General features: G+C 44.4%; 1 protein-coding gene across 5 annotated transcripts in view; it reads left to right on the forward strand.

Moving 5' to 3' along the window:
• FOXO3 (forkhead box O3) overlaps nt 1-24,426 on the forward strand; it is a 96,484-nt gene extending 72,058 nt beyond the window's left edge. Inside the window, exons 2-3 of one of the 5 annotated variants that reach the window (XM_074862238.1) lie at nt 6,385-7,819; nt 20,264-24,426. In XM_074862238.1, coding sequence (XP_074718339.1) covers nt 6,385-7,785 — 1,401 coding nt within the window. In that variant the 3' untranslated portion in view covers nt 7,786-7,819; nt 20,264-24,426. Of the gene's footprint in view, nt 1-6,384; nt 11,049-20,263 lie in introns of those variants that run through there. The other 4 variants (XM_074862239.1, XM_074862240.1, XM_074862241.1 and 1 more) reach the window with 4 other exon arrangements.
• The last annotated feature ends 332 nt before the right edge of the window (nt 24,427-24,758 follow it).

A 24,758-nucleotide genomic window follows, 5' to 3' on the forward strand; every position in this document is an offset into this window, starting at 1 on the left:
CCCTTGTGGCAAGGAGCAGCTGGGGCAGTGGGGAGCGAGGCGCCTGTTGTTAGGGAGGGTTTGTTTTCCCTGTGCTAATCACCTTCTCCTGTCGTAATTTGGCACGGCAGGGTGCCCTGTGTGCTGGACGGAGGCAGATCCACGTACTGCTCTCCTATCTGAGCCAGCACGTTTCAGAGGGTAAATCTTTGCTGAACTTAATGTTTGCCCAAGGAGCTTTAATATCGCTCAGTGCTTTCTGCTTTTTCTAGTGGTGGGGGACAACGGACAGAGATGCAGGCAGAGAGCCAATTGCAGTGGGGGCCTCTTATAGCTGTTCCCCTACCACCAAGGTCAGAAATACTCCTCTGAAGAGAGGATAAGGAGGGGAATCCACAGAGCCACCCTTCAGATGCTGAGCTGACCTTTCCCCCCTAAATCTGTGGGTTTTTTTTTCCCTTTTTGTTCAGGAGGGACATGCTTGGGTAGGGCTGAGCCTGTGTCATCCCACTTATTCTTTCCAGGGCTGTGAGGATGGTGGCCTTTGCCAGGTGGGGGCAAAGGGATGTACCCTGCGGGACCCTGGTGCGCTCTCACCGCCTGCTTCTGCTGATCAGCTGGTGGGATTTGTGGGAGCTGCCTTAGGAACTTGCAGATGATACCAAACATTGAGCACTGAAAACTTTTGGGTGTCAGGAAGGATTTAGTTTTTCTCTGTGTGTAATTGGCTTAATTTTTTTTTTTTCCCCTGAAACTTCCATAATTTAGGGAAAATATAACAATCTGGAATACATATTATTTGGTTTTATATGGAAAAAGATGTATATCGGTACAACATGGCTGGGTAGATACTGTGGGAGGACTTTCTTTATGTTTTAGTTCTTGCTTTTTCTGCATCTCCAGAACAGCCTCACTGCTTCATTAAATTGTATATATTTTTCTGGTTTGCAAAAACTCATAAAAGAGAGGAAGAAATTCTGACACCTCTTTGGGTTGGGGATTTCAGAGTTGCTTGAGAAGAGCAGCACTGCAGCCTTACAGAGCTAGGCAGAAAATGACCGTATGGAACCAACAGATTGGTGCTTCCTAAGTCTCTCGTTGCCTAGACTTGCAAATCCCTTTCACCAGAAATTCCTACATACATGCACACAATTGGCAACTTTAATTATTTGTAATTTTGGAGTCACTGTTACCTGTTTTCTTGTTTACTTGCAATTGAATCTCATTGGGGACTTCAAACAGAAGGTAAAACTGGTAGTTGAAGCAGATTTTGAGTACTTCATGAGAAGGTACAGATGCTGGTCTGGACAGGTGGGCAAAATATGTTGGATTATTCACAACCTTGTGTTTCAGCAACAACTGAATGTAAAGAAAATAGTTTGTTTGATTTTTCTTTTCTTAAATAAATGATTTTTGGTGGAGGCCCTCTTTAGGGATGTTCATCCCAAAGAAGCTTTGTGCTACAACATTTTGAGCAAGGTGACACAAGCTGGAAACTGAAATTCAAGTGAGCCACCAGAGCTATGGAGAAGTGGGGCTCCCTCCAGTCAGCTGGAGGCTGATAACATGGAATTATTTTTGTGGCTTCTTTTCAGTGGTATTAGGTCTGATGCCTTTCTCTACTGCATGGCTACCAGACAACTTCATACAGTGAAGTTAGAACATTAAATATGTTAATACAGTATAAAATGAAGTGTTATTCTCCCAAGTGAGCATTAGCAGCATTTATGGGTCTGCAGATAGCGTTTGTTTTTCTCCCACCATGTCCTAGTATCCCACTTGTTAAAATAAACAACTGCTTTTGATTTGTAGCCATAACTTTACAGTTTAGGAGCCTGTATCTGAAATAACGAATTAGCCACTCACTACAAAACACTGAAATAAAAACAGACCAGTGTGTAACTTGGACTCGGCAGCCACCAGCTGCACCTCATCTTGCTAATCTTTAGGCCTTTTTTTTAAAAAAAAAAAGCAGCGGAGGCTTTTAAGAGTTAAGTTACACAACTCTCTTTTTATTTTTAAAGTGAGTGGATTCCTTGTTGCGTTGTTGAGGATGATAAATTGATACCACATGTTGCTTCCAGACAAAAAAGACTCTGTACTGCAGTGGAAGCAATTGCAGCTGGTGTCTGAGTTAATGGACGGGCTCCACAAGGTAAACACAGCTTGGAAGAGGCCGAAACAGTCACAGGGAGGGGAAATTTTCTCCATTTTAAAGGCTCAAGCATTTGCTGGTGTGGCCTGACCGGGGCTGAGTGTTGAAATAACACTCAGTCCCAGCCTCCCTGGGAGACTCATTCAGTCGTTTATATCAAATCAGGTATATGGCACTTTGGGAATATTTGAGTGTCCTCTCTGGGAGCTTACCCATTTGCAGTCTTACGCAAAATATCAAGAGAAACACGTGTAATTAGGACATGGTAGCCAATTTCTTTTTTCTTTGTGAGCAAAATGTGTCTGGTTCCCTCAAGGAGTATTAACTGAACAAAATGCGGTGCAGTGGATCGAAATTTATAAAAGCTGAGAGCATGGCCCTGAGTTTGGGGAAAGTGCTGTCACCACTGGTGTTGCTGCCCTGGCTACTAGTGGGCACCCAGCTGCGCCCCTTCTCCTGCTGCTGTCAGCCTAAGCTCGGGTAGGGTAGCAGCGCTGCTTGCCTGTGGCGCTGCACCACCCTCTGCTCACACCACAGGTGACCTGCCTGGTGTGTTCCTCTGCCCTGGGTCTTCCTTGTCTCCAGGGCTGGTCGTTCTTCCCTGTGGGACCACCTCCCTGGGGGACCAGGACCCAGCTGGGATGGGCTGAACGCTGTATGGGATGCTCTTGATCTTATCTGCAAGAACCTCAGTCTTCTGGCTCTTAGCAGAGCGCACAGCATTCTTCAAGTCTGGTATAAATAGTAACGCTAATAAAGGGAGGAGCTCATCATCGTATTTCTTTTCTACCCTGCTCTTGTACAGTCCATATGTTGTACCCATCGGTGGTATCTGAGCTCTTTCCAAAGTGTCTGCAGCCTGGCTAGCATCTGTCCCATCTACATATGGTCTCCAGGACAGATGATGGAAGTTGCTTTATAGATCTTTTAAAGTTTTTCATTGCATTTTGGCGTGGAAAAATGTGTTATGTTTCCATCATCATGGCCTAATCCGTCTCCCATATAAGTCAAAGACAAATCCCTGTTAATTTGATCAGCAACGGGTTCAAATGATAAACTGTATTTTCTTTGCTTCCCCACCCACCTCCTTTGCGGTTTGTCGCATGGTCATATATTACTAATGCACACAGTTGTGAGCAAAGATTGTCCCGTGATATTTCCCTGTATTTTAAGCAGATGGGAACATTCTTTGACAGCTCAGAAACCAGGTAGAAAATACAGTTATTTCCATCCAGATTGCAGCCTGGTTGCACAGCACAACAGACTGATGTGAGTTGTCAATCCCGGTGACTTCTGCAGCAAAACTTGCATGTGAAAGGGTAATAGGATCCAGCCCTAATTTGATTTGGCAGAGCATCCAACACAAGGAGAAACCAAGAAACTCAGATACTGTTGCTGAAGAGGTTAGTGGGGGAGGTTACGTGAAAGAAGTGGGTTTTAAGGCAGTGTTTGAACAGAGGGTGGAGATGGGGTGCACAAAAATAAATCGGCCCATAATTATGCTTAAGAAAACAATCTTCCTACAGAAGAAAAGTAAAGAAAAACAGAAGCCAGAGTATAAGTGGCATATTGCTTAATGTAAAGGAAAACAAACTACTTGGATTTTTTTATAACCACCAATTTTCAACGCAAAAGTATTATTACATTCTTTTATTACTTGTGTAATACCAACACTGAACAAAAAAGATATAATAAGAAGAAAATTACACATGTGCACACACATATCCACACATGCAGGAGCCCTCATCTTGAAAGGTGCCTCAGTCTCACAATTTTACCATTTAGGATTTTTCATGGGTTTAGGCCAAATAGTTTCATCCTATAGCTACCACCAGCAGAAATAAGCCATTTTATGAGAATACTGTAGGTTGAAAACTGTTAGCTGCTGGAGCTTTGGCTGAGTGTTTTTACATCTTAAGCTATGTGGCACGCTGTGTATGCCACCTCGGGTGTTTCTTTTCTGTGTTTTCTCAGATTTTTTTTCATTAGCAAGAGTCACAGTGCTGTGTATTCTTACACCCAGCATTTTTAGGTGGGAAACAGTGTGGTTTTTATAGCTCCTGTAGCCTGGCTTGGTGTGGTGGTCTAGCTCTGGTTGTCTTCACCCTGCCGGTGGCTCTTTGCGAGGAGAGATCCCCATACAGATGTTGTCACAAGTGGTTGTCCATGAAAGTCACCAGGGGTGACTGTGAGAACTACCTGCATTGATGCAGTACAAGCTGGAATATCAACAAAGTTTATTTTTTAAAAAAAACATCAGTTCTCCAGCCAGTTGGGAGAAACCTGAGGAAGTAAGCAGTGGCGCCTAGTTATTAGAAGTTAGAAACAGATTGTTGCCAGGCTCTAAATGTAGTTAAAATGTTATCAGTTAAATAATAAAAAGCTCTTTCCTTCCTTAGACTGAAGAACTATTATGCTGCAACTCAATCCACCGTATTTTATGGCATGATAGTCCCTTAGAAATGAACAAGTTTATAGCTGAGGCACTGACCCAAACTTCTCTTGAGTATGTCTGTGAATCTGGTCTGCTGTTTTGTGCAAATTGTTTAAAACATAACAGTTGCTATTTTGAACCATGGTCCATATGATTTCTCTTTTCATTAAGTGATAATCACAACCACGTCTGCTGTCTGCGTGCGAGAAGAACTTCAGGCATGTTTTCCATTTCACAATCTGACAAAAACCACAACACTTAACAGGGGAAAATAAAAGCATTTTATACTGAAAATAATTGTTTAAAAAAGCTGGGCTGTATTTCTTTATACATCAAATGTGTCTCCAGTTCACTTATGTCAAACATCCATTTATCCTAAGGATGCAAATGTCAAGATGCTTGTGAATGATTTGTTGATTGATTCATTCTTTGCCCATTTAAATCTGGAATTTCGTCAGTGCTTTGTAAATGAAGGACATTTATCCTGGATGGTTTCATTATGCTATGATCCTGTTGACTTTGTGTTTTTAAAGCATGCTGGTAGAACAAATGTGGTTTTATCCTCTTTATATATATACCTGGTAATTGCCAAAATTTTAAAAAAAAGAACTCATGCAACTTTTTAAACTTGATCATCTTTAACCTGGAGGAATACCACAACTGTTTTGTCAAAGCAATGTGGCATAGATCGAGAAATCTTTTGACTTGCACATGGAAAAAAACCCCAAAACCAAACCTGGAAACATTCTCACTAACGAATACTATTTGCTTGTCCTTTCTTTGAGCCATATTTTAAGGCCAAGATCAGCAGTATGAGTGGAGTGGGATTTTCATCTCAGTTATTTTGGTTTAAATCTGGACTTATTTCACTAGGGGTACTGTGGGCTGGTTTTTTTGGTCTCTTTCTCATTCTGAGGTGATTATCATTGTTTTGAGCCAGTGTGGTTTTTATATGGTAGATATTGCTGACTAGCGCAAGCAGGTAATATGCAAGAGCAGACAGTGCACGGACTCCCCTGAAAGTACTGTATTTCATAGCATCCTGTACAGCACGGGGTATCCAACTCTGTACAGCAGCTTTATACAGCTCCACATCTAGCAGCTTACAGGGACAGGGATATCGTTGTGTAGAGTGTCTCATCACGTTTTGAAGACTGTGAGGATACTATAGCGAGGGGACAGCTGGCTAGCTACTGCAGTATGGGTGTAATTCTGGTGCCTCTAATCAAAGAGAGAAAGTACAGTTTAGTCATGCACAGAGTGCCTGTGGGAGAGGAACAACAGCACTTGCAGTTTTCTCAAGAATTATTATAACAAATATACAACACACATGCCCATGAAGAATTAAAAAGACATTTGCAGAGGCTGAGATGAGTGTGACTACCCCTCCAGTCAGATTTTTGCAGTGCCTTTGCAGTTTTTATTTCAAGGAACTGATGGCAAGGTTGCTGATAGTGTAGAGGTTTGTCCTGAGTCAAAAGTGAGGGAGAAACATCTAGCTCCTTGCTAGCAGGAACCAGAGCTGTGTCATATTCTGTTCCTTAGGGTGTGGTTTTTGGGGGTGTAAACATGGGCACCAGGAATGCACAGCTAGTGCAAGCACAGGGCTTGCTTTACAGCAGCATGCTGGGACAGTGCAGTCGCACTCCAGCCCTCCTGTATCCACCACCCGAGAAACTTGTGGTGATGTCCAGGAGGGCCCAGTGCTTTTATTCATGTTGCTGTTTTCATGTCATGTTGGTTTAATGATTGAGAATTGGGTAGTAAAAGAAGTGGGGTGCTCGTCTTGACGTTCTGTTTTGTTCCCTTCCTGCAGAATTCGATCCGGCACAACTTGTCACTCCACAGCCGATTTGTCAGGGTGCAGAATGAAGGCACTGGGAAAAGCTCTTGGTGGATGATCAATCCAGATGGTGGAAAAGGTGGAAAGGCACCCCGGAGACGTGCTGTGTCGATGGACAACAGCAACAAGTACACAAAGAGCAGAGGGCGGGCTGCTAAGAAAAAGGCAGCCCTACAGACCGCCCAGGAGACGAGTGAGGACAGCCCTTCTCAGCTCTCCAAGTGGCCAGGGAGTCCCACCTCCCGCAGCAGCGATGAGCTGGATGCATGGACGGATTTTCGCTCCCGTACAAATTCAAATGCCAGTACGATCAGTGGCCGCTTGTCACCGATTTTGGCAAGCACCGAACTAGATGACGTTCAAGATGATGATGCTCCGCTTTCTCCCATGCTGTACAGTAGTCCATCGAGCTTGTCCCCATCAGTAAACAAACCGTGTACTGTGGAGTTGCCTAGGTTGACTGATATGGCTGGGACAATGAATTTGAACGATGGACTGACAGATAACCTCATGGATGATCTCTTGGACAATATAACACTCCCTCCCTCCCAGCAGTCGCCCACAGGAGGGATAATGCAGAGAAGCTCCAGTTTTCCTTATGGTTCCAAAGGTTCAGGGCTGGGTTCCCCGTCGAGTAGTTTCAACAACGCCGTGTTCGGGCCGTCGTCCCTGAATTCCCTCCGCCAGTCGCCCATGCAGACCATTCAGGAGAACAAGCAGGCCACCTTCTCTTCCATTTCTCATTACAACAACCAGACGCTGCAGGATCTCCTCGCCTCTGATGCACTTAGTCACAGCGATGTCATGATGACACAGTCTGACCCACTCATGTCACAAGCCAGCACAGCTGTGTCTGCCCAGAATTCCCGCAGGAATATAATGCTCCGCAACGACCCCATGATGTCGTTTGCTGCGCAGTCCAGCCAGGGCGGTCTGGTCAATCAGAACCTGCCCCATCACCAGCACCAGTCCCACAACTCCTCTCTTAGTGGCAGCCGTGCCTTGTCCAATTCCATCAGTAACATAGGCTTGAGTGACTCGAACAGCTTGGGATCCACCAAACATCAGCAGTCACCTGTCAATCAGTCTATGCAAACACTTTCTGACCCGCTCTCAGGCTCCTCTTTGTACTCCTCTAGCGTGAACCTCCCGGTCATGGGACACGAGAAATTCCCAAGTGACTTGGACCTGGATATTTTCAATGGGAGCCTGGAGTGTGACATGGAGTCCATTATCCGCAGTGAACTCATGGATGCAGATGGGCTGGATTTTAACTTTGATTCCCTCATCTCAGCTCAGAACGTTGTCAGTCTGAATGTGGGGAACTTCACTGGTGCTAAACAGGCTTCATCACAGAGTTGGGTACCAGGCTGAAGGATCTTTGAGAACAGGGAAAATGGGCAAACAGGTCAGTGCCCCATAGATGTGGTAAAATAATTGATTCCTTAGTTTTATTGGACTTTGCACCAAACCCTTAATAGTTAGTGCACACTAATAATATTAATTTGGCTTGTGATGGCTTGCTATGTGTTGGTATGCAACAGGCACAACCAAGAAACATTTGGAGGTGTGGAGGTAAAGGAGGCTAAGCTATAAAAGCTGCTCAGCTGCAAGACTGTCAGCACGCATCTGATGCTTTGTGTCCTTCTTAATTTAGGCATGAGAAATGTTAATGACAAATCAGGCAAACCAAGGTGGAATATTTGTGGGTTTTAGGAATCACAGAGCTCCAACTCATCTTCTTTGAAGTCGCAACAGATGAATTCGTCTCTGCAGCTGATGCCGCGTGTAGGGACGGGGCAAGGGGCTTTGCAGTCAGCGGAGCAATGTTACTGCAGGGGAGGAGGAAGAGCATCTTTGCAAGATCAGTGCATGCACTGAGGATCGGGTGTGTGGGACAGATCTGGACTGAGTTAGAGTTGAACTGCTGCTGTGGTACAGCAATGCTAGTGAAGTTCTTTGGGAGGTTTTTTTAATTGGAGTTCTTGGCAAAAAAAAATTGAAATAGCAAAGGTGGGATCCTGGTCCCAGGAATGTCCTGGGTTTAATGTTTTAAATATGCAAAAATTGTTAGTCCCCCTGCAGGACTGGGGTGGTGCGTGTCATTTTCTTTTGGACTCCACCAAGAGATTATCTGTAGGTTTGGGTTCTGCCATAGGTGCTTTTGAAATGTTAGCGTCTTCAGATTAATTTTTTCCAGATTGATATGGTTTTTTTCCATTGCTTTTTTTCCCGCAGCTGGGGGCATTTGAACTTGTAAACATTATTTCTGTCATCCTTTCCTGATTCTGCAGGCTCCTGCCCATGCTTCTGCCTGCTCACATGTACATTTTCACTGACTCATAGGGTAGGTGCCACACAAAATGCCCTTTCTCCTTTGTTTATTTATTAGTGTAAGAGAGTAGATTTCAAAATATAGTAGGATAAAAGGTTAGCTATAAATTATTTAAAGTGTTCTGTTAACTTCAGAATAGTATGTAGAGTATCCCAGTGGTAAGGTTAAGCGAGGCATTCATTCAGTTTGCAGCTTGCTTCCAACTTCCTTATTTTCTAGGTGAAGGATGGAAAGAAGGAGTCAGTGTTGTTTGACTTTACGGTGCATAATTTGCCCCTTTCATCTTTAATTGAGTTTTCATTCTCTGTTTCACAGTTACATGTTCAAGGGGAAGCTTTGTGGTAGGTGAGCAGCAGTGGTGAACCTCCTGAATGTCTCCTGTGTGTATGGAGTACGACAGGAGGCATGTGCAGTGATCTGCTGTCTGTGAAGGCGAACAAGACTGCACAGGAATCCTCCTTCCAGTTGTTCTGCAAAACTGCCTTGCTCTGGTGGAGCAGTTGGTTTGCACAGTCCTTTCTCTGTCAGTGGGAGGATTTCCTCTGGTTCTTTCACATCTTCTCGCTCAAAGTGAGAGTCTTGCAGTGCATGGCCATGAGACGGGCTGCAGAGGTGGGCTGTAGAGGACACCATGTCCCACTGCCCCTGCATGAAACGGCAGCTTGGCAAGGCCAGGGCCACATCTGAATTCTGGTTTTAATTCAGTTCCAGTGCTGGATAATTTAAGAAAGGAAAGGGGGGAAAAAATTTGACTCATGAACCAGGAAGCAAAAATTTGCAGAGATTCACACTTGCTGACCAGTTCTCGCTTCCTCTAGGTGCATGAGCTGTTTGGATTAAAAAACCCTTTTTGCGTGAGGTTAAAAAAAAAAAAAAAAGCAACTGTAGGAACCTTATTGCCATGAAACGTCTAACAGTACAATCTGCCAAATGGAGCCTAACAAATAGGTGTTATTGACAGCTTTGCTTCACACAGGCAAATAGGGCAGTCTCCTGCTTTCATAGCTTCGTTTGCTGTGTATAGGTAGAAGCCGCCCATGGGGAGACCTGTGTGGGCAGTGTGGAGGAAGCACACCATGCCACCTCCTCACCGATGCTCACTGCATGCCTCTTCACCCCAGCCTGTGCCATTCACGAAAAGCGTAGCTGCCGTGATCTTTTTCAGGCTGCTTCCTCCGAATAAAGGAACTGACACATCTGTGTGAGCGGAGTCTCATTGGAGAGGACAGATTTATTAACGAGACAGCTCTCCTCGGCGGATTACTGTCCAGTCATCTGTGGAAGCCTCTTTCCCTCTCTCTGACAAGTGGACCGGCTGCTGCGGGGTGCCTCCAGTATCAGGTGCAAGTGCAGATGATTTCTGCTGACCTGGTTCATCATGCACCCTTCCTCGTCTGTTAAGCAGCTCTGTTTGAGAGTTTGCCTCCCTCTGAGCATCTCATCTTTTGATAGGGACTCCTCACATGACATCGGATGTAATCGTTCTGAATTGCTTTCTCAGTTACTTCTCCGCTTTGCTGTAGCGATAGGGACTCCTGAATTAAAATCTCTTGGCAGTGCTCATGACCCCAATACTGAATCTTTTTAGGCTTGAAGACTGGGGAATGCTTTCAGTAGAACAGCCTGGCGCTTGCTCATGCTAAATCCGTTTCACGAGGGCGGCCAGGTGTGTTTTGCAGGCAGGCAGCAGCAGTTAGAATGGATTATTGGCATACCTGGGAATAGTGAGTGCTGTGTTTTCTATGAAAAATAAGAAAAACGTTGGAGTCAGTTTTCGGGAAGAAAAGAAAGAAACCAAATACATAGGTATTTAGTTTATACATACTCTAGGTATAGCGGGGGGTTTACTTTGGAAGAAAATCAACTACAGTTTCTTCATAGGGGAAGTAAAAAACCCATGCGGGAGACACCACCATTGCAGTGCCTGTGCACATTTGCTGCACGTGAGCCTGTGCACGATCCATGCAGAGAGCCTTGCCCGGTCGTACGGTGCTGGCCCTGTGCCCGTGAGGCTGGCCATGCCCATCCTTTCAGAGGGCCCTCATTGAGGCATATAAATGAATTCGGGTTTGTTTTGGGTTTTTTGTTTTACAAGAAAGAAAGGAGAAAATCAATATGAATTTTTTTTTTTTGCTTTATTCACTCAGCCATAATTTTCCTCTCTTAAGCTGGCTGGGGCCTCTGTTCCCCTCTCTCTGCCTGCTTCCCAGGAGCGCTGGATATGCCTTCCGCCCACTCAGATAATCATCACCTTGGTTTTTCAGTTTGTTTATCAATAAATAAAGACATCACTATTCCCTCACCTGTCTCTATAATACGTTTTATTTTGAAATTAATGGGTCCTCTCTCAGCCTGGGGTTCCCACAACTCTGCACTTTGCTCCATGGTCCTTCTGAGGTGGTGAGTCCCAAGGGACTTGGCATTCAGCAAACAGTAGTCCCAAACAGACTGCCACGGGAGACTATTTGGGACATACACTGCTGCCTGGAAAGTCAGGAGCTGGTGATCAGCTACTGCCTGGGCAAACATTTCCTCTGGCATCAAAACCCATCCAAGTTGTTTTTACCTCGATTGTTTCAGTGATCCAGTTTACAATGGCGCTGCGCAGGCAGCGATGCTGGCAGGGCTTGAGCAAGGGGTGGAGGATGGCTCAGTGCAAGCAGGGAAGGGACTTCTTGAGCTGTTTTTACTGTCTGAAAATCTCAATATGCCATTTAATGGGATGCCTCTGGGCTCTGTAACAGAGCTATGCTGGAGTCACGGTGACACGTTCAAAAATTACAAGAGAAATACCTTGCAGATCAGTTCAAGTCACTCATTTTGCCCTAGCATCATCTAGGTCCCACATCATCTTACTGTAGCATAAGAGTACACAAGCTACTAATAGCAACATCATGTTACGTTCGCATAATTTGATGATTAACATCTCTGATAAAGCAGAATCCTAGGAAATGTAACAAAATGCCTGTTGGCATTTTATGAGTCTGTATCAGTTTGGACTGATTTGTTAATTGGCGTTCAACCTGTTTCTGGGTGAAATTCATACCAAAGATGAATACATAGGTCCGCAGATGACTTACTGTTCCCTATACCACCATCTTAAAAGTTGAAATAAGTAGTAAAAGATCTCCATTTGGATGGAGTTTCGAATCAGAGAACTCTGGACAATATGCCACGAGGAAGATGATTTTTGTTCTTTACCAGAAATCTTCTTTTCTGCTCATGAAATCTGAAATGTGGAAGCCAGACTCAGTGGATCTCTTGCCTGAGGATGCTGACAGCCTCAGGACCATAGCTGTGCTTCCTCCTTTCTTATTTTCAAAAATGAGGTCTTAGCGATAGGGCTGGCAGGTTTCTTACATGGAGCCAAGATGGGGCTGGCTGCCTTTAAAAAATCTAAAGGAAATTCAGGAGCAGCAAATTCTTCTGCTCCATTTCTAACAGGTTAGTGGTTAAGGCAGTGGCACGCTTCTAACATTTAAGTGTTGTTTCTGCCACCCCAAGTTTTGAAAGGTGGTTTTGTGACTAGCTTAACATCACGTGCACCAGGTTTAGTCTTTGAACAAAAATACCTATGTAGAAAATGTATTTCACTGTGAACAGGGATCCCATTAACTCCAAGGAGGGCCTGCCCAGAGCAGGTTCCTCGCTCCCCGAGCACACACCAGCAGCATGGGAGCAAACTCGGTGCTCATGGCTGCTGGGGAGGAGGACACAGGAAAGCTGGGCTGCCCCCCATGCGGTCCTGCTGGCCACAGTGCCCCTCGAACCCCCTTGTACGTAGGGGCCAGTCCTATGCTTGCAGGGATGCTGTGGCTTTTGCTGTGTGAAGGCAGCAGGAGCTGACAAACAAACACAATAAATCGCTCACTCCTTCTGGGAGTAAGACTTTTTGGTTTGTGTTTTTTTTTAATCAGGGTTTATGTTTTGGGGTTTTATTAACCCAGGAAAAAGATCTGTAACAACCAGGACTGCCTCCACAGGCTTGTGTTGGGAGTGTACAGCAGCTGAAGCCAGGACAGTGGTCTGATCCTGTGGTTTGGATGTTCTTCTGTTGGTGTTTTATATAGATATATTTTTTAGTACCTCATGCTTTGTCATGTGATTCAGCAGCAATAATTAGGCAGAAACTTGCTGTCCCTGCAGATGCCAAGATTACAGGATGACATACTCTCACCAGATGACAGCACAAACTGATATTTTTAGAACAGCCCGCATCAACTGGTCTCCCCAGTGCTTTCCTCCCTGGATCAGCAGCACGCAGGTTTTATTACAGAATGAGTCTTCACAAATCGTCTTTTTCATGTGAATGAGCTGTAATGATTGTTTAGAGCTGCAGATCAGTGTTGGTCCCCAGACGCACTGTTGCCTGATAGCTGGGATGGTTACAGGTGGTTTTTCTTTTTTCTTTCCTTCTTTTGAGCCAGACTTTCAAACAGCCCCCCTAAAAACATATTTTCTTGAAGTGCGTAATAAGAGATCCTTTTTAGAAACATAGCGTCATGCAGCTGAGGAAAGGTCGAGATCTTTTTTCATAGCAATTCAGCGCTGAGCCAAGGTGATGAACTGACAGCCAGAGAGGTTTAAGTCTTATGTTTATGACAGCCAAAGAGCACAGGTATAGCGTAGGCAGCGGGAGTGCACATATTTGAGTAGTACCGTATGTAAATAGCTGGCCTTTCTCTCCCGGCTTGGGGAGGGAGGATGAAGGAAGGATGCTTGTGCAACGCCACCTTGGGCTCCTGGTGCCGCTGGTGGAGAGTCTCCAGCAGGGTGCTCCCATCAGCGCTGTCCCTGATCGAGTCTCCCATGGTGCGTGGGGACACTGACCCCATTAAATCAGGTACCTGCGGCTGGGTGGTGGGAATGCTCCACTCTGGTCCAGTCTATGGGGGCTATTTAATCAGCTTTTCCAGTCAGATTACCGCGCAGAGTGGCAGTTGTTGGAGTCTGGTGGAGCAGACATCTGCTGAGCAGTAATCAGATGGAGACGCAGTTCAGCTGTTGGAGGCCGCTGTGTAGCTGCAGTTGTCTGCCATTACTCCAGGAAAAAAGCCACTTTTCCCAGATGATGCCGTGGAGAATGGCTTGCGTTTATGCACTTCTACAACTGAGCTGCGTATCTTGCCCATTGTTTTTCCCTTGTACTGTCTGCTTCTCCTGACTTTCATAGGTGATTTATTTCATACAAATGTGGAAAAAATCTGGTTTTGAGGAAGGACCTTCCCTCTCTTGTCATTTCTACCGCTTGTAAGTCATGATAGAGGATGTCTTGCCTTATATCAACATGGTGGAAATCCTTTTGTATGACCTGTGTGAGCATTATTGGCCTGTCATTTTCAACTTACTGCAGAGGAAAATTAGAAGACTCCACAGCAGGGAGGATGTTTTTAAAATAGGCTTGGTACCTGGCAGAGAAAAAGGAACTTTATGAGGACATTCAGAATAAAGAGTATGTAGCACGTTTCCATAGCACTGTAAACCCATAATTCAGGATGTTGCCAGCCATGCAGGTACCTTTTACTCAAAAAAGCAGCTCTTATTCTTCAGATTCAAAAGTACAAGCAAAATCCTTCTCTGGTCTTGAACAGGTGCAGTAGTTATCCATCCTTTTCTGATCCACAGTAGTGGTCTCCTTCCCAGTGTTCCTGAGTGCCTAAAGAAAGCACCGTTATTTCAGCTGATATACTTTACACCTAACGGTAGATGTATTTTGCAAGCATTTTTGGCCTTCTTCCTCTAGTCCAGCAGCATCCTGCCTAAAAGGTGCTGTGTTGAACACTCAGGCTGATGTCTCTCAATCAATGGCAGTGTCACCCATAACTGGCAGAATTTCCACCCCACTCCTCAGGCCCCTGAACAACAGCCAGGGGATAAAATTTACCATAAGGTTGTCAAGTAAGAAGCTGGGAGACCTTGTAGAGAGATGATACCCTCTATCTAAACTCTTCTCTGTTGGCCAGGGCAGAGGATTGAACCCAGCTAGATGTGAAGGTTCTCAACAGCAATTGGATATCAGCAGTGCTTGTGCTGAAAGCCAGCGTAACTGCACATGGACAGCTCTGTAGGTGTAAAAACAAGTGTGTCAGCATGTGGTCTTCTTGTACGGGCAACAACACAGTGACATATATAGTGGGCTCTGCATACACCTGCTTCTCTTGCAAGCAAGTGCAGAATTTCCTGTGAATTTGGTTGTTCAGTATCAGGTTCTGATACATTAGGAAAACCCCGATCTACTTTTCCTTTCAAGTGTGTGAGCATGGGTGGACCAGTTTCTCTCTGTATGTCTTCTTTTCATCTGTAAAATGGATAGAAGAGACCTTACCCACCTTTGAGGGTAAAATGAACTGCCCAGAGGAGTGGTGGACTCTCCCTTGCTGGAAATGCTCCAGACTTGGCTTGACAGGGCCCTGAATAACCTAACCTAAGGTCCTGCCTTCAACAGAAGGTTGAACCTGGTGATGCCGAGTCCCTTCCAGCTTGGACTTTTCTATGATTCTGTAGACAAGTGGGATATAAGAATAACATGCATGTCACTAGTTGCAGCACCTCACTACAGTTCTGGGCAAGCCTTTCGTCCCAGGGAGCTGATACAGGGTGAGAGAACAATATGCTATCTTTAGTTACATTTACTTCCAAAATACTTGGTTATCTTCTATAGTTTGCAGTGTTTCTTGGAGTGGAAGAGCAGCAACAGAAGGAAGAGAGACACTTTCGTGCTTTACGTGCCTGCACAAGTACCAGCACAGCAACTTTTTAGCTCCCATAAGTCTTAGCTCTGTGCCGGCATTCTTCCTCTTTCCATCCTTCTCCCTTACTCTCTGCCCCTGATTCTGAGCTGGAAAAGATCTATTTTTATGAGTAGAACTTAAAAAGTGAAGTTGCAACATGCCTGAAAGTTCAGGAAAGAAGGCACATTAAGTTGCCAGCTCTTTTTTTCCCCCTGGGCTTTGCACCCTGACCTCAGTGTTGTCTCTCAGTTCAGAGCCATCCTAGTGCAACGTACGCTAAGCCTGTAGGGTGTTCCTGCGGCATACCTGCCATAGCATTGGGATTCCTAATTTTTATTCTGCTTGAACAAAAAAAAAATCATGCTGCAATTTTGTCATTATAGAAGGATTGGCCACAGTAGTTATCTTCCTTACTTGTTTCTAAACACTGTGTATTCTTCAGTCTTGAGTTGTGAAACCTTGGGCGGAATATTAACCTGTAACCACATGTAATCAAGTCTTGCTTTTTGAACCTACCCCCATTTTGGAGTAGAAGTTGTAGTGCTGGCAGTGATGGCAAATCAAGGGGCGGAGGCACCAGAACAAATGCACATCTGTCACTAAAGGATGCAAGTTTCCTTCAAAATGTTTGTATCCCCAGTCTCTGGACAATAAAAGGTAGCTATTGGGATTTCCTGTCCCTGGGGAGTCATTATGAAGTGGTACTCAGGGAAAACACTTGTTTTATAGACCTCTCAGTGGGGATACTTTTCAAGATGTGATCCACTCAACAAGCCTTCCAGCCAAATCAGAAGGTCCTTGGTAAGTTGCTATAGAGAGGATCTGTGTGTTGGTAGTGCGGTTTCTCATATCATAATTATGTAAAGGAGCACATAACTTTTCTTTTAACAAAAAACTGTATGGGTTGATAGTTCTGTTAGTGTACTGATAAACTTACCACCAGTGGATGTTATCTGTGCCTTGCTTTTGGGGAGCATTGATGCATCACCCTTCTATTCTGAAGAAATTTTCAGTGCTGCATAATTGGCACTGTTGGGAATCAAAGGGAGAAAGCAACAGGCAGCAGATGATCCTTCAGAGCTGCTCTGATGATACATGAGCTGGTGTGGGGCTTGGGAGATGGCCATGCGGTTAAGTGGTGGAATGATTTGAGACAGACGTGAGGAAATGTTGTTGCTGAGAGGGAAATCACAACCAACAGCTCAACCACTGAGTAAAATGAGTAGCATTTATAACTGGTCAGTAGTAAGGTAGAGAATGGGAAAGCAGATACAAGAAGAGAGAAGGGGGCATCTCATCTCCCACATAATTGCTTACAAGCTGAAGAATTAGAAAATACAGAAATACTTGCTTGTTTTATACTCTTCCACCAAATATGATAAACAGATGTATGGTTCAAAATGGGATGTCACAAAGCAGGAGTTAATCCTCACCCCTCATTTATTGCTTTTTCTGTTTTAAACTCATTATTTTTGCCAACCACATGCATATATGATTGTATAAACTATAGCTTGATATAGTACTATGGCTTATTCTAATGTCCAGCGGATGCATCTTGTTCAAGCCTTCTGTACCCAGGGGATCAAAACACGCATAGTTGAATTGCCTCTACTTTCAGTGCATGTGTGTATGTGTGTGGCAGAGCCCAGGCATCACTGCAGTTGGGAAGACTGCACTCCAAAAGAAAGCCTTTGTTTTCTTCAGAAGAAAGTCTTAAGAAAAGGAAGTCTAAGAAACTTCAGGGGAAAGTCTAAAATTCTTCCTTCCTTTCCACTCCCTGATGATTGAAAATGGGCTTCAGGTTTGGCAGAGGAGCTTTTCAAGGGAGAACTGAATTTTCCAGGGAGTGGCTTAAGAAGTACAGGCAGGTGATCTTTTTCAGTAGTGCCCTTTTAGGATGTTCCCCCCAGCCTAAGAAACAAGAAACCATGCCACACATAAGAGTGGGCTCTAGGCTTTTGCTGTGGCAAGTTAGCAAATGCTGCTCTAATCCACTAGCCCTGCTAGACTTCACCTTTCTTGTATCTCTCCTTGACCTCCGTTCTGTGTATTTTTTTCATCACTCCTTGTGCTCATACTTCTGCTGCTCTTATCCCCCCAAACGGGACCCAGTAGTAAAGGCTGTGAAAAAGGATAAAGTGGGGACTGGACTGCTTTACCTCTAGAGCTGTGTGTTGCCCTTAGAGGACAGCATTGTCCTGGCTCACCAGAGGAGAAACCCTGTCTGCCTCTGCAAATTCAGGGTGACACTCCAGAGGATGAGCTTTTCCCACAGCTGTCAGGAATGGGAGAAAACCTTGTGGTGGCTCAGGATGCAGCTGAAGATATTGGGGGCAGGGAGAGAGGAACACTGGGGAGTTGTGGTTGAGGACCACTGATAAATGGAGATGTAAATGGAGTGCTTGCTTCCCTGCCTGATACAGTTTTCATTGCTATGAAGCAGCAGGCGGCTAACTCAGGGTTGACAGGCTTTTTGTGGTGAGACAGAAAACGAGAGTGTGTGGGTCTGTTATGGGCTGTGGTGGGGTAGTTTGAAGGCAGGCGGGTTAAGACTTTGATCTACTTCTTTTCATTTTTTTAATCCATTTGCAAAGTCCATGTAAACAGAGCTGTGAAAATGGAGCATGGTTTGGTTTTGCTATGAGCAAATTTCATCTCAGATGTGTGTCAGTCTCCTAAACGTTGGCGCTGTCTGAAAGACAGGCGTCCTCAGGAAGAAATACTGCGCAGTGCCACTTCCACAAATGATGCTCATCATCATCTGTCCTCCAGTTTTTTCTCTTGTCACTTTGTTTCATAGTATAATATTTTACATACAATTTTATTTTAAACGTTAAACACTACTCTGGTGCTTCATCGGGAGTTTCTGTACTTGTTTACTTTTAATTAATGGCTTCATTCAAAGTCAGCAAGACTTCTCACACATGCTTAAGTTAAGCCTATGCTCAGTGTAACTGGCAGCTGCATGAGAGTGAGCCGGCTTGCCAGGCTGTGGCTTGCAGGACCTGAGCCTTGCCTTCGGCTGAGGTTGCCCTTTGGGAAGTCATCCGTTTCCAGCCCCCCTGGTGCTAAGGCTTTAAGGAGAAGTAGAGAAACGGGCATGCACTAGTTTGAGCTGCATACAAGCCACTAGTCAGGTTTTACTGGGGGCTGCCAGGCCTGTCTGGTTAACTTCTGCTGACCTTGTTACAGCCATCAGGGCACACTTACCAAATGGAGTTGTTGCCAGGCAGTCACATTAACAAACAGTGAGCGTTAATTTGCCCTTTGAAAATGAAGAAATCAATATGTTGATCCAGTCGAAAATCCCTTTATTCACAAAACAGTCTACCCCAAACCCCTCTGCCTAATTAAGGCTAAAGCCAAATTTTGTTTGGGTGAAACGCACAATCTGTCTGCTCCCTAAGCTGTGCTGAATGAAGTTCTCCCCTAATGGCACAGGGAGCAGCTGTCACACTGTTGCTCTAATAACCATGAGACGAAATGATTAAATTTCCATCAGTCATTTAGCATTATCAGAATAGGTCATTTTAATAAAATGTTATCATAGGTTTAATGCCTGGCACCTCAGAAAGGAGAGGGACAGTGATGGAGAGTCATCTTGTGACAGCCTTTGAGTGATCCCCCTTGCAGGAGATGCTGGTCCAGATTAATCCATCAGTCCCCCCAAATCCACTATTTTTAATGAGGGTGCCTGATACCAGGATCTTTTGAGAGTAAAGACATTCCTGTAATCAACTCAAATGGCTTTTTGGTTTCAGCAAGTGTCCCCTTGTTCTTGCACTACATAAAAAAAATCACCCATCATTCATCTCAGGAAAAATCATCAGCAGGTTATAAGTAGTGTGGGGGACTAAGCCCTGGTTTCAGAAGCCCTTTCAGAGCCCTGAGTTACATGCCCAGCAACGTGGATGGCTACTGAGTGGGCTTTCTGAAGAAGTGAAAAGATTTCGTGGGAATGTTTAAATGTACATACTTTCCAAAACCCTACTTGGTGCCTGCCTGTATCTTTAAGCTGCTGAGTACCTTTAAAAATCTTGCCCCTTGGCTCTTGGTTGAAATGTTCATCTCTTTGCAGTGTTTTACCTACTTACTGTGTCCCTTTGTAGTCATCTCCATGCTGCATCCAAAGTGTCTTTCCAGTGTCTTTCCCTCTGCAGAGAAGTTTCCTGGCTACAGAATAAGCTGGACCCTAACTCCATTTTTAAAGCTGGGTGGACCCTATCTGTTGATGGTGTGTTGTACGAGCAGGCAAATGGAGAACTCTAAAGTCTGAACTGAAATTCGTGCCTCTGCTGCTTCTCTGGAGCAGCTTCCTTCAGCTGTACTTCAAGGGTGGTGGTCAATGTCAAACTCTGATGGAAGATTTGTCCAGCCTTTTAATGATGCTGAGAAAGGGTGATTGTGAAAGATGGAGAAAAGCTGGAGGATCTTTCTGTGCTTCACCTGGAAATATGCTTAACAAATAGACGATGCACTGGGTTTCTGTAAATCAGACTTGGCCATTGTTTTTCTTTGGAGAGACGGTTTTTTCTTTCCTGCTTGCGAGCAGCTAAGCCAGCAAAGAAGCACACTCAAACCTTGGCAAGGGAAAAGCATTTTCAGACAGGTCATGGTGCTGATTATTCCTTCCTATAAGTTTGAAGCTTCTGGGTGCAAACAAATCAAAATTGCTTGTCAGTGTAAGCTGTTGTTTGGAGGTTTGCTTGGTTGCCTTTTTTGTTGTGGTTTTTTCCTACATGCAGCAGTCTCACTGTCTTTTCTTCTTTTTCTTCTTCCTCTCCAGGCCCTCAAACTGACACGAGATGTAGAGAGAGAACCCTTTGCCAAATCTGCTGTCAGCAAGTGGACAGTGATACTGTTTACAGCTTACGACCTTTGTGAACCCTGCATTATTTTCCTAATGAAGCAGACTGTTAATAGACCCCTTACCGGAGTGAAGATCCTCTTTTTTTTCTTTTTTTTTTCTCTTTTTTTTGGGGAATTGAACTCATTATGAAGTATGCAAAATCTTCCTTTTCTGGGATGGCCAAGCACCTGCTGTGGAGACAATGTTCAGCACCATCCTGTTGAGAACACACTGTGTAGCCTTTACAGTAGTTACTTGTCAATGAGTATGTGGTGTTTCAATATATTAATGGTTTATGGGATGTTTTAAGTTGGCTTTTCTTTTTGGAGGTTTCCCCCGTCTGCCCACCCTCCCCCCTACAACCTCCAGTTTGATTTCCTTAGATTTTTGACCATTTTTGCTTTCTCTCCCTGGGGAATCTGAAGTACTGCACATGTGCAAGGAAATGATCATAACCCAACACTGCTCAGACGTCAGGGTTTTCTGAATATACAGCATTTGTTATACCAATCAACCGGCTGAATTCCAGAGAGAGGTGATGTGTGTGGTCTGTTTGTTTGTTGGGTTGGTTTGTTTGTTTCTTTCTTATTCTTTCCTTAAATTTAATGGTACACCCCTGTTTTCCATAAGCGTCAAACTAGGGTTGATTGCAAAACAAGGGAAGCCGGCGAGTTTGCCTCTTGGCTCATGAGGATGGACTGACAGCGGGTACCATTGCCTGCATGTTCACCGAGGCAGGCTCCCCTCCTGCCTTATGTTAAGCAAGGCTGCCCCTACTGCCACAGCAAGCTGGTAAGGAGTTATAAGCTGAGCTGCCAGACAAGTTGAACATAAACACCTGTAAAGATGTGTTTGAAAAAGTGAAAATTAAGGGAAATATGCCACTTCACAGAAAAGCTAAGCGTAGGGGCTGGGCATTGGCAGGTGACTTGCAGTGGCAATGCGGGGAGTTAAGGCACAGGTCATTGCAGGGTGCATTACTGCATCAGTGATCCTTTTTTTTTGTTTTGGACATATCCTTAATTATTTTTTCCTTCTCATTATGTATAATCCATTGTGGCAGAAGAAGCAGGAGAGGGAATAGCAAGGTGACAGTATCATACAAATGGCTTTTCGTGTGAGCATGGATTGTAACAGGATAAATGACACTGAAAGACAAGGCAGTTTTATATATTTTGCTTCTAAGATTTTCTTTTGTAAGATTAATAATAATAATAATAATGAATAAAAGGTATGGTGCTGTATAGATCCTCTCTATAATCTGGAAAGTTTGATTACTTTTTATTAGTATCTTGTGGGGGGAGGGATACAAAAAGAGAGGGGAAAATACCAATGGTACATAGGAACTCGGTATGAGGACGTTCTGAATAAGGACAGTGTATACATAATTCTCCAAAGCGATATATGAAGTTTTTTTCCTTTGCATAAAAGCGTTATGCATATAAATATATAAATATATTTTATTATGTACAGAAATGGATCATTATGCATGGATGTTAGGAAAACAAACTAGCATTTTAACCCAAAGTCTCAGTGCATGAGTTCCCACCAGCCTGTGTCCCATGCAGTGTGGAGTGACTCCCTCTTGCCACTGCCACCGCACATGCACAGTCATGCGCGCACACACACACACATACACACACACACAGAATAGCATTCGTGGGCCCTTCCTCACTCCTTACTTTCCAGGTCCCTGAGGTGATATTGGTGAAACAACAGCTCCTAGTGTCATGGAAGTTTTGTTTTTGTATCGTAGTCCCCACGCTGTTCTCTCGTAAAGATGCACCTCTTGGTTTCTCCTGCAGTTTTGACTGTGTAGACTCTGTGCAGTTGTGGTTATTGTAGCCCTGTAGCATATCAAATCTTCCAAGCAGCCAAGGGTTTATCATTTGCCTTTTAAAAAAATTTCTCTTTTCTTTTTACACCGAGGTGGTCTATTTGTCAGTGTGGGGACTAGTTTACAACATTTATTGGAATTAGCTGATGCTCATTGCCCATCTCTGTCAGCAACCAGCTACCCAGGATGCTCATATGGCACAGTAGTCACCTGGCCTAGAGCTTGCTTTGCTTATCGGAGTCCAGTTGCAGGCACTTTTTACCAAAATTGATTGAGAGCTTTATCACCGGCCTCCTCTGAGCGTGTAGCATTAGCTCTCAGCTTCCCAGTACACCCTGAAATGCGAGTGTACACTGAAGGACTTCCCTCTGGTGCTTCTTTACCCGAGGTTCTCCACAGCTGCTGCCCTGCACCTGGGCTTGTCCCCTGCCCTGTGGTTTCAGCCGCCAGAAGAGCTCACTCGGTGGCTCCTCATGCCGGGGTGCAGCATCTGGCCCCTGCATGGGTGAGCTTTTGGTGAGACCTGGGGTGCCTGCCCAAAGACCACCGAACAGGTCGCTGACAGCACCAGTAAGGCCCGACTTGATGGTATGGCCAAGGTGACCAAAACCCATAATTTTATTTTTTTTTCTTGGTACAGATGCAGTTCTTATCAAAGGGAAGGAAAAGCCCATTAGCTTAAACCAAATGGGGGCAACTTCTGCTTTACTATGGCAGCCTAGCACCCTTGAGTTCAGTGGAGCTAGCTCCTGCTGGCAGAAATGAGAGCAAAATCTGTGGTCTGCTCTGTTCAGAAAATGGAGGAAAGATACTTGATTTATAGACAGCCCTTCAATGGCAGAGAAATAGGGTTTTTTAATTAAAAAAAAAAAAAAAAAAAAGCGCATTAGCAGCTGAAAGGCTTAACCTGCCTCCCAGCAATGTCAAGGAAAGCATTTCCATAGGTGTGGCTGGGACACCTTGGGCCCCTTCTTTGGACAACATCCCAGCACTTACTGAAGAGGGGTGGACTTGGCCAACCTCTTTGGTTTGCTTTGGTTTCTGTTGCTCGTTTTTGGAGCCAAAATTTTCAAATGGAAGTGCCTGGTCTCAGGCACCAAATGTCAGGGACTCCAGCATGGTCATGAGGGGCAAGCTGCTCTGCCCTGGTTGCTTCTCAAAGGAAGGAGAGGTGCCAGGTCCCCCCAGGGCCAGGGGAAGGTCACCACCCTCTGTGCCTGCTGAGGTGCCCAGCAAACTCCCTCCTCTCCAGAGGTGCTAAATAAATCTCACTGAATTCAAAGGGCCACTTATTTAGGTGTCAAAATACAGACTTGAATAGCTAATTTTGGGAACCTACCTTTTGAAAATTTGGCCTTTGAGTCTTTGAACATGTTTATGCATAGTTTTCCTTCTGAAACCATGTAAAACAGATAAAAGTTCAGAACAATTATTGTTTAAACACTTGGTCTAAACAAAAGGTCTAAAAAGGTGACATTTATGCAGTTCCTAGTCACAGGTTTGGGGCTTGATTTAATGATTTTGTAAAAAAATTTTTTCTTGAGAATAATTGGATAGTTGACCACTGATTAACTCCAGAAATTTTTGTGCCACCGCTTCAAAAAGTTACCTTTTAGGTCATGTATTTCTCTGAAATGATGTCATTGCTTGGCAATCAGTGTCCTGTAAGTGTTTCTAGTACACGATATACTTTAGGAATTGCCAACAGATGCGAAGGGGGACCAGATACATTTCGTTACTATGGGTTGGAAAAAATGGATTGTACATTTGGCTTCACATGTTTAACTTTTTTTTAAAAAAAGTTGCATGATTGGAAAAAATATGTATACAGTATCTGTAAAACTGTTTTATCTGTTTTTGTTTCAAGCCATGTAAATTGGAAGAATATTAAATCCACAGCCTTATCGCGCATGGCCGTCTTTACATACCGAAGAGCTGAACAGTTTATACTTTTCATTTGGGCTATCTTGTACTTTCATTTGAAAGCAGACACTCTCATGTTGCAGTCTTACTGAGGATTTTATATTTAAAAACAAGAAAAAAGATGCTGCCCTGGAGGAATATACTACCTTACTACACAGAGGTTGGAAGGAAGTTTGTTTTGGAGCAAAACCTGCCCCTTTCCAAACGAAGTAGAGACGCAGTGCTTACTCCACTTGGTGTTAGTAGATATTGCCTTGTGTATTCCATTTTAAATTGTAATCTAGTTTGTAAAAGAGATGGTGACGCATGTAAATAAAGCATAATTGATCTCTACATTGCACATTTGCCTTTGCTCTGTTTTATGGACAGACATCTAAGCACAGGACCTGGAGGAGGGGTGACTTCTGAGCAGCAGGTGAAACTGGCTGCTAGGGGGTTTGGGGCTGGGGAGGGGACCTGATCCTGCATCCACTGGAGTCAGTAAATGCATATTTATGTGGGCCTCTTCACTTCAACCCTTCAGCCAAGCCAGCGTAGTTTTGGGGGTCAAATATCATTTGCTGCTGCTAAAAATCACAAAGTTCACTTGATTGTGGGGGGCGGGAGGGGTTGTCCCCTGGGATAGCGGCTGCACCCGCCAGCTGCAGCCCAGCTCGCCTGTCCTGGGAGACA

The sequence above is a fragment of the Strix uralensis genome, chromosome 3 (genome assembly GCF_047716275.1).
Source record: "Strix uralensis isolate ZFMK-TIS-50842 chromosome 3, bStrUra1, whole genome shotgun sequence".
Lineage (NCBI taxonomy): Eukaryota > Metazoa > Chordata > Aves > Strigiformes > Strigidae > Strix > Strix uralensis.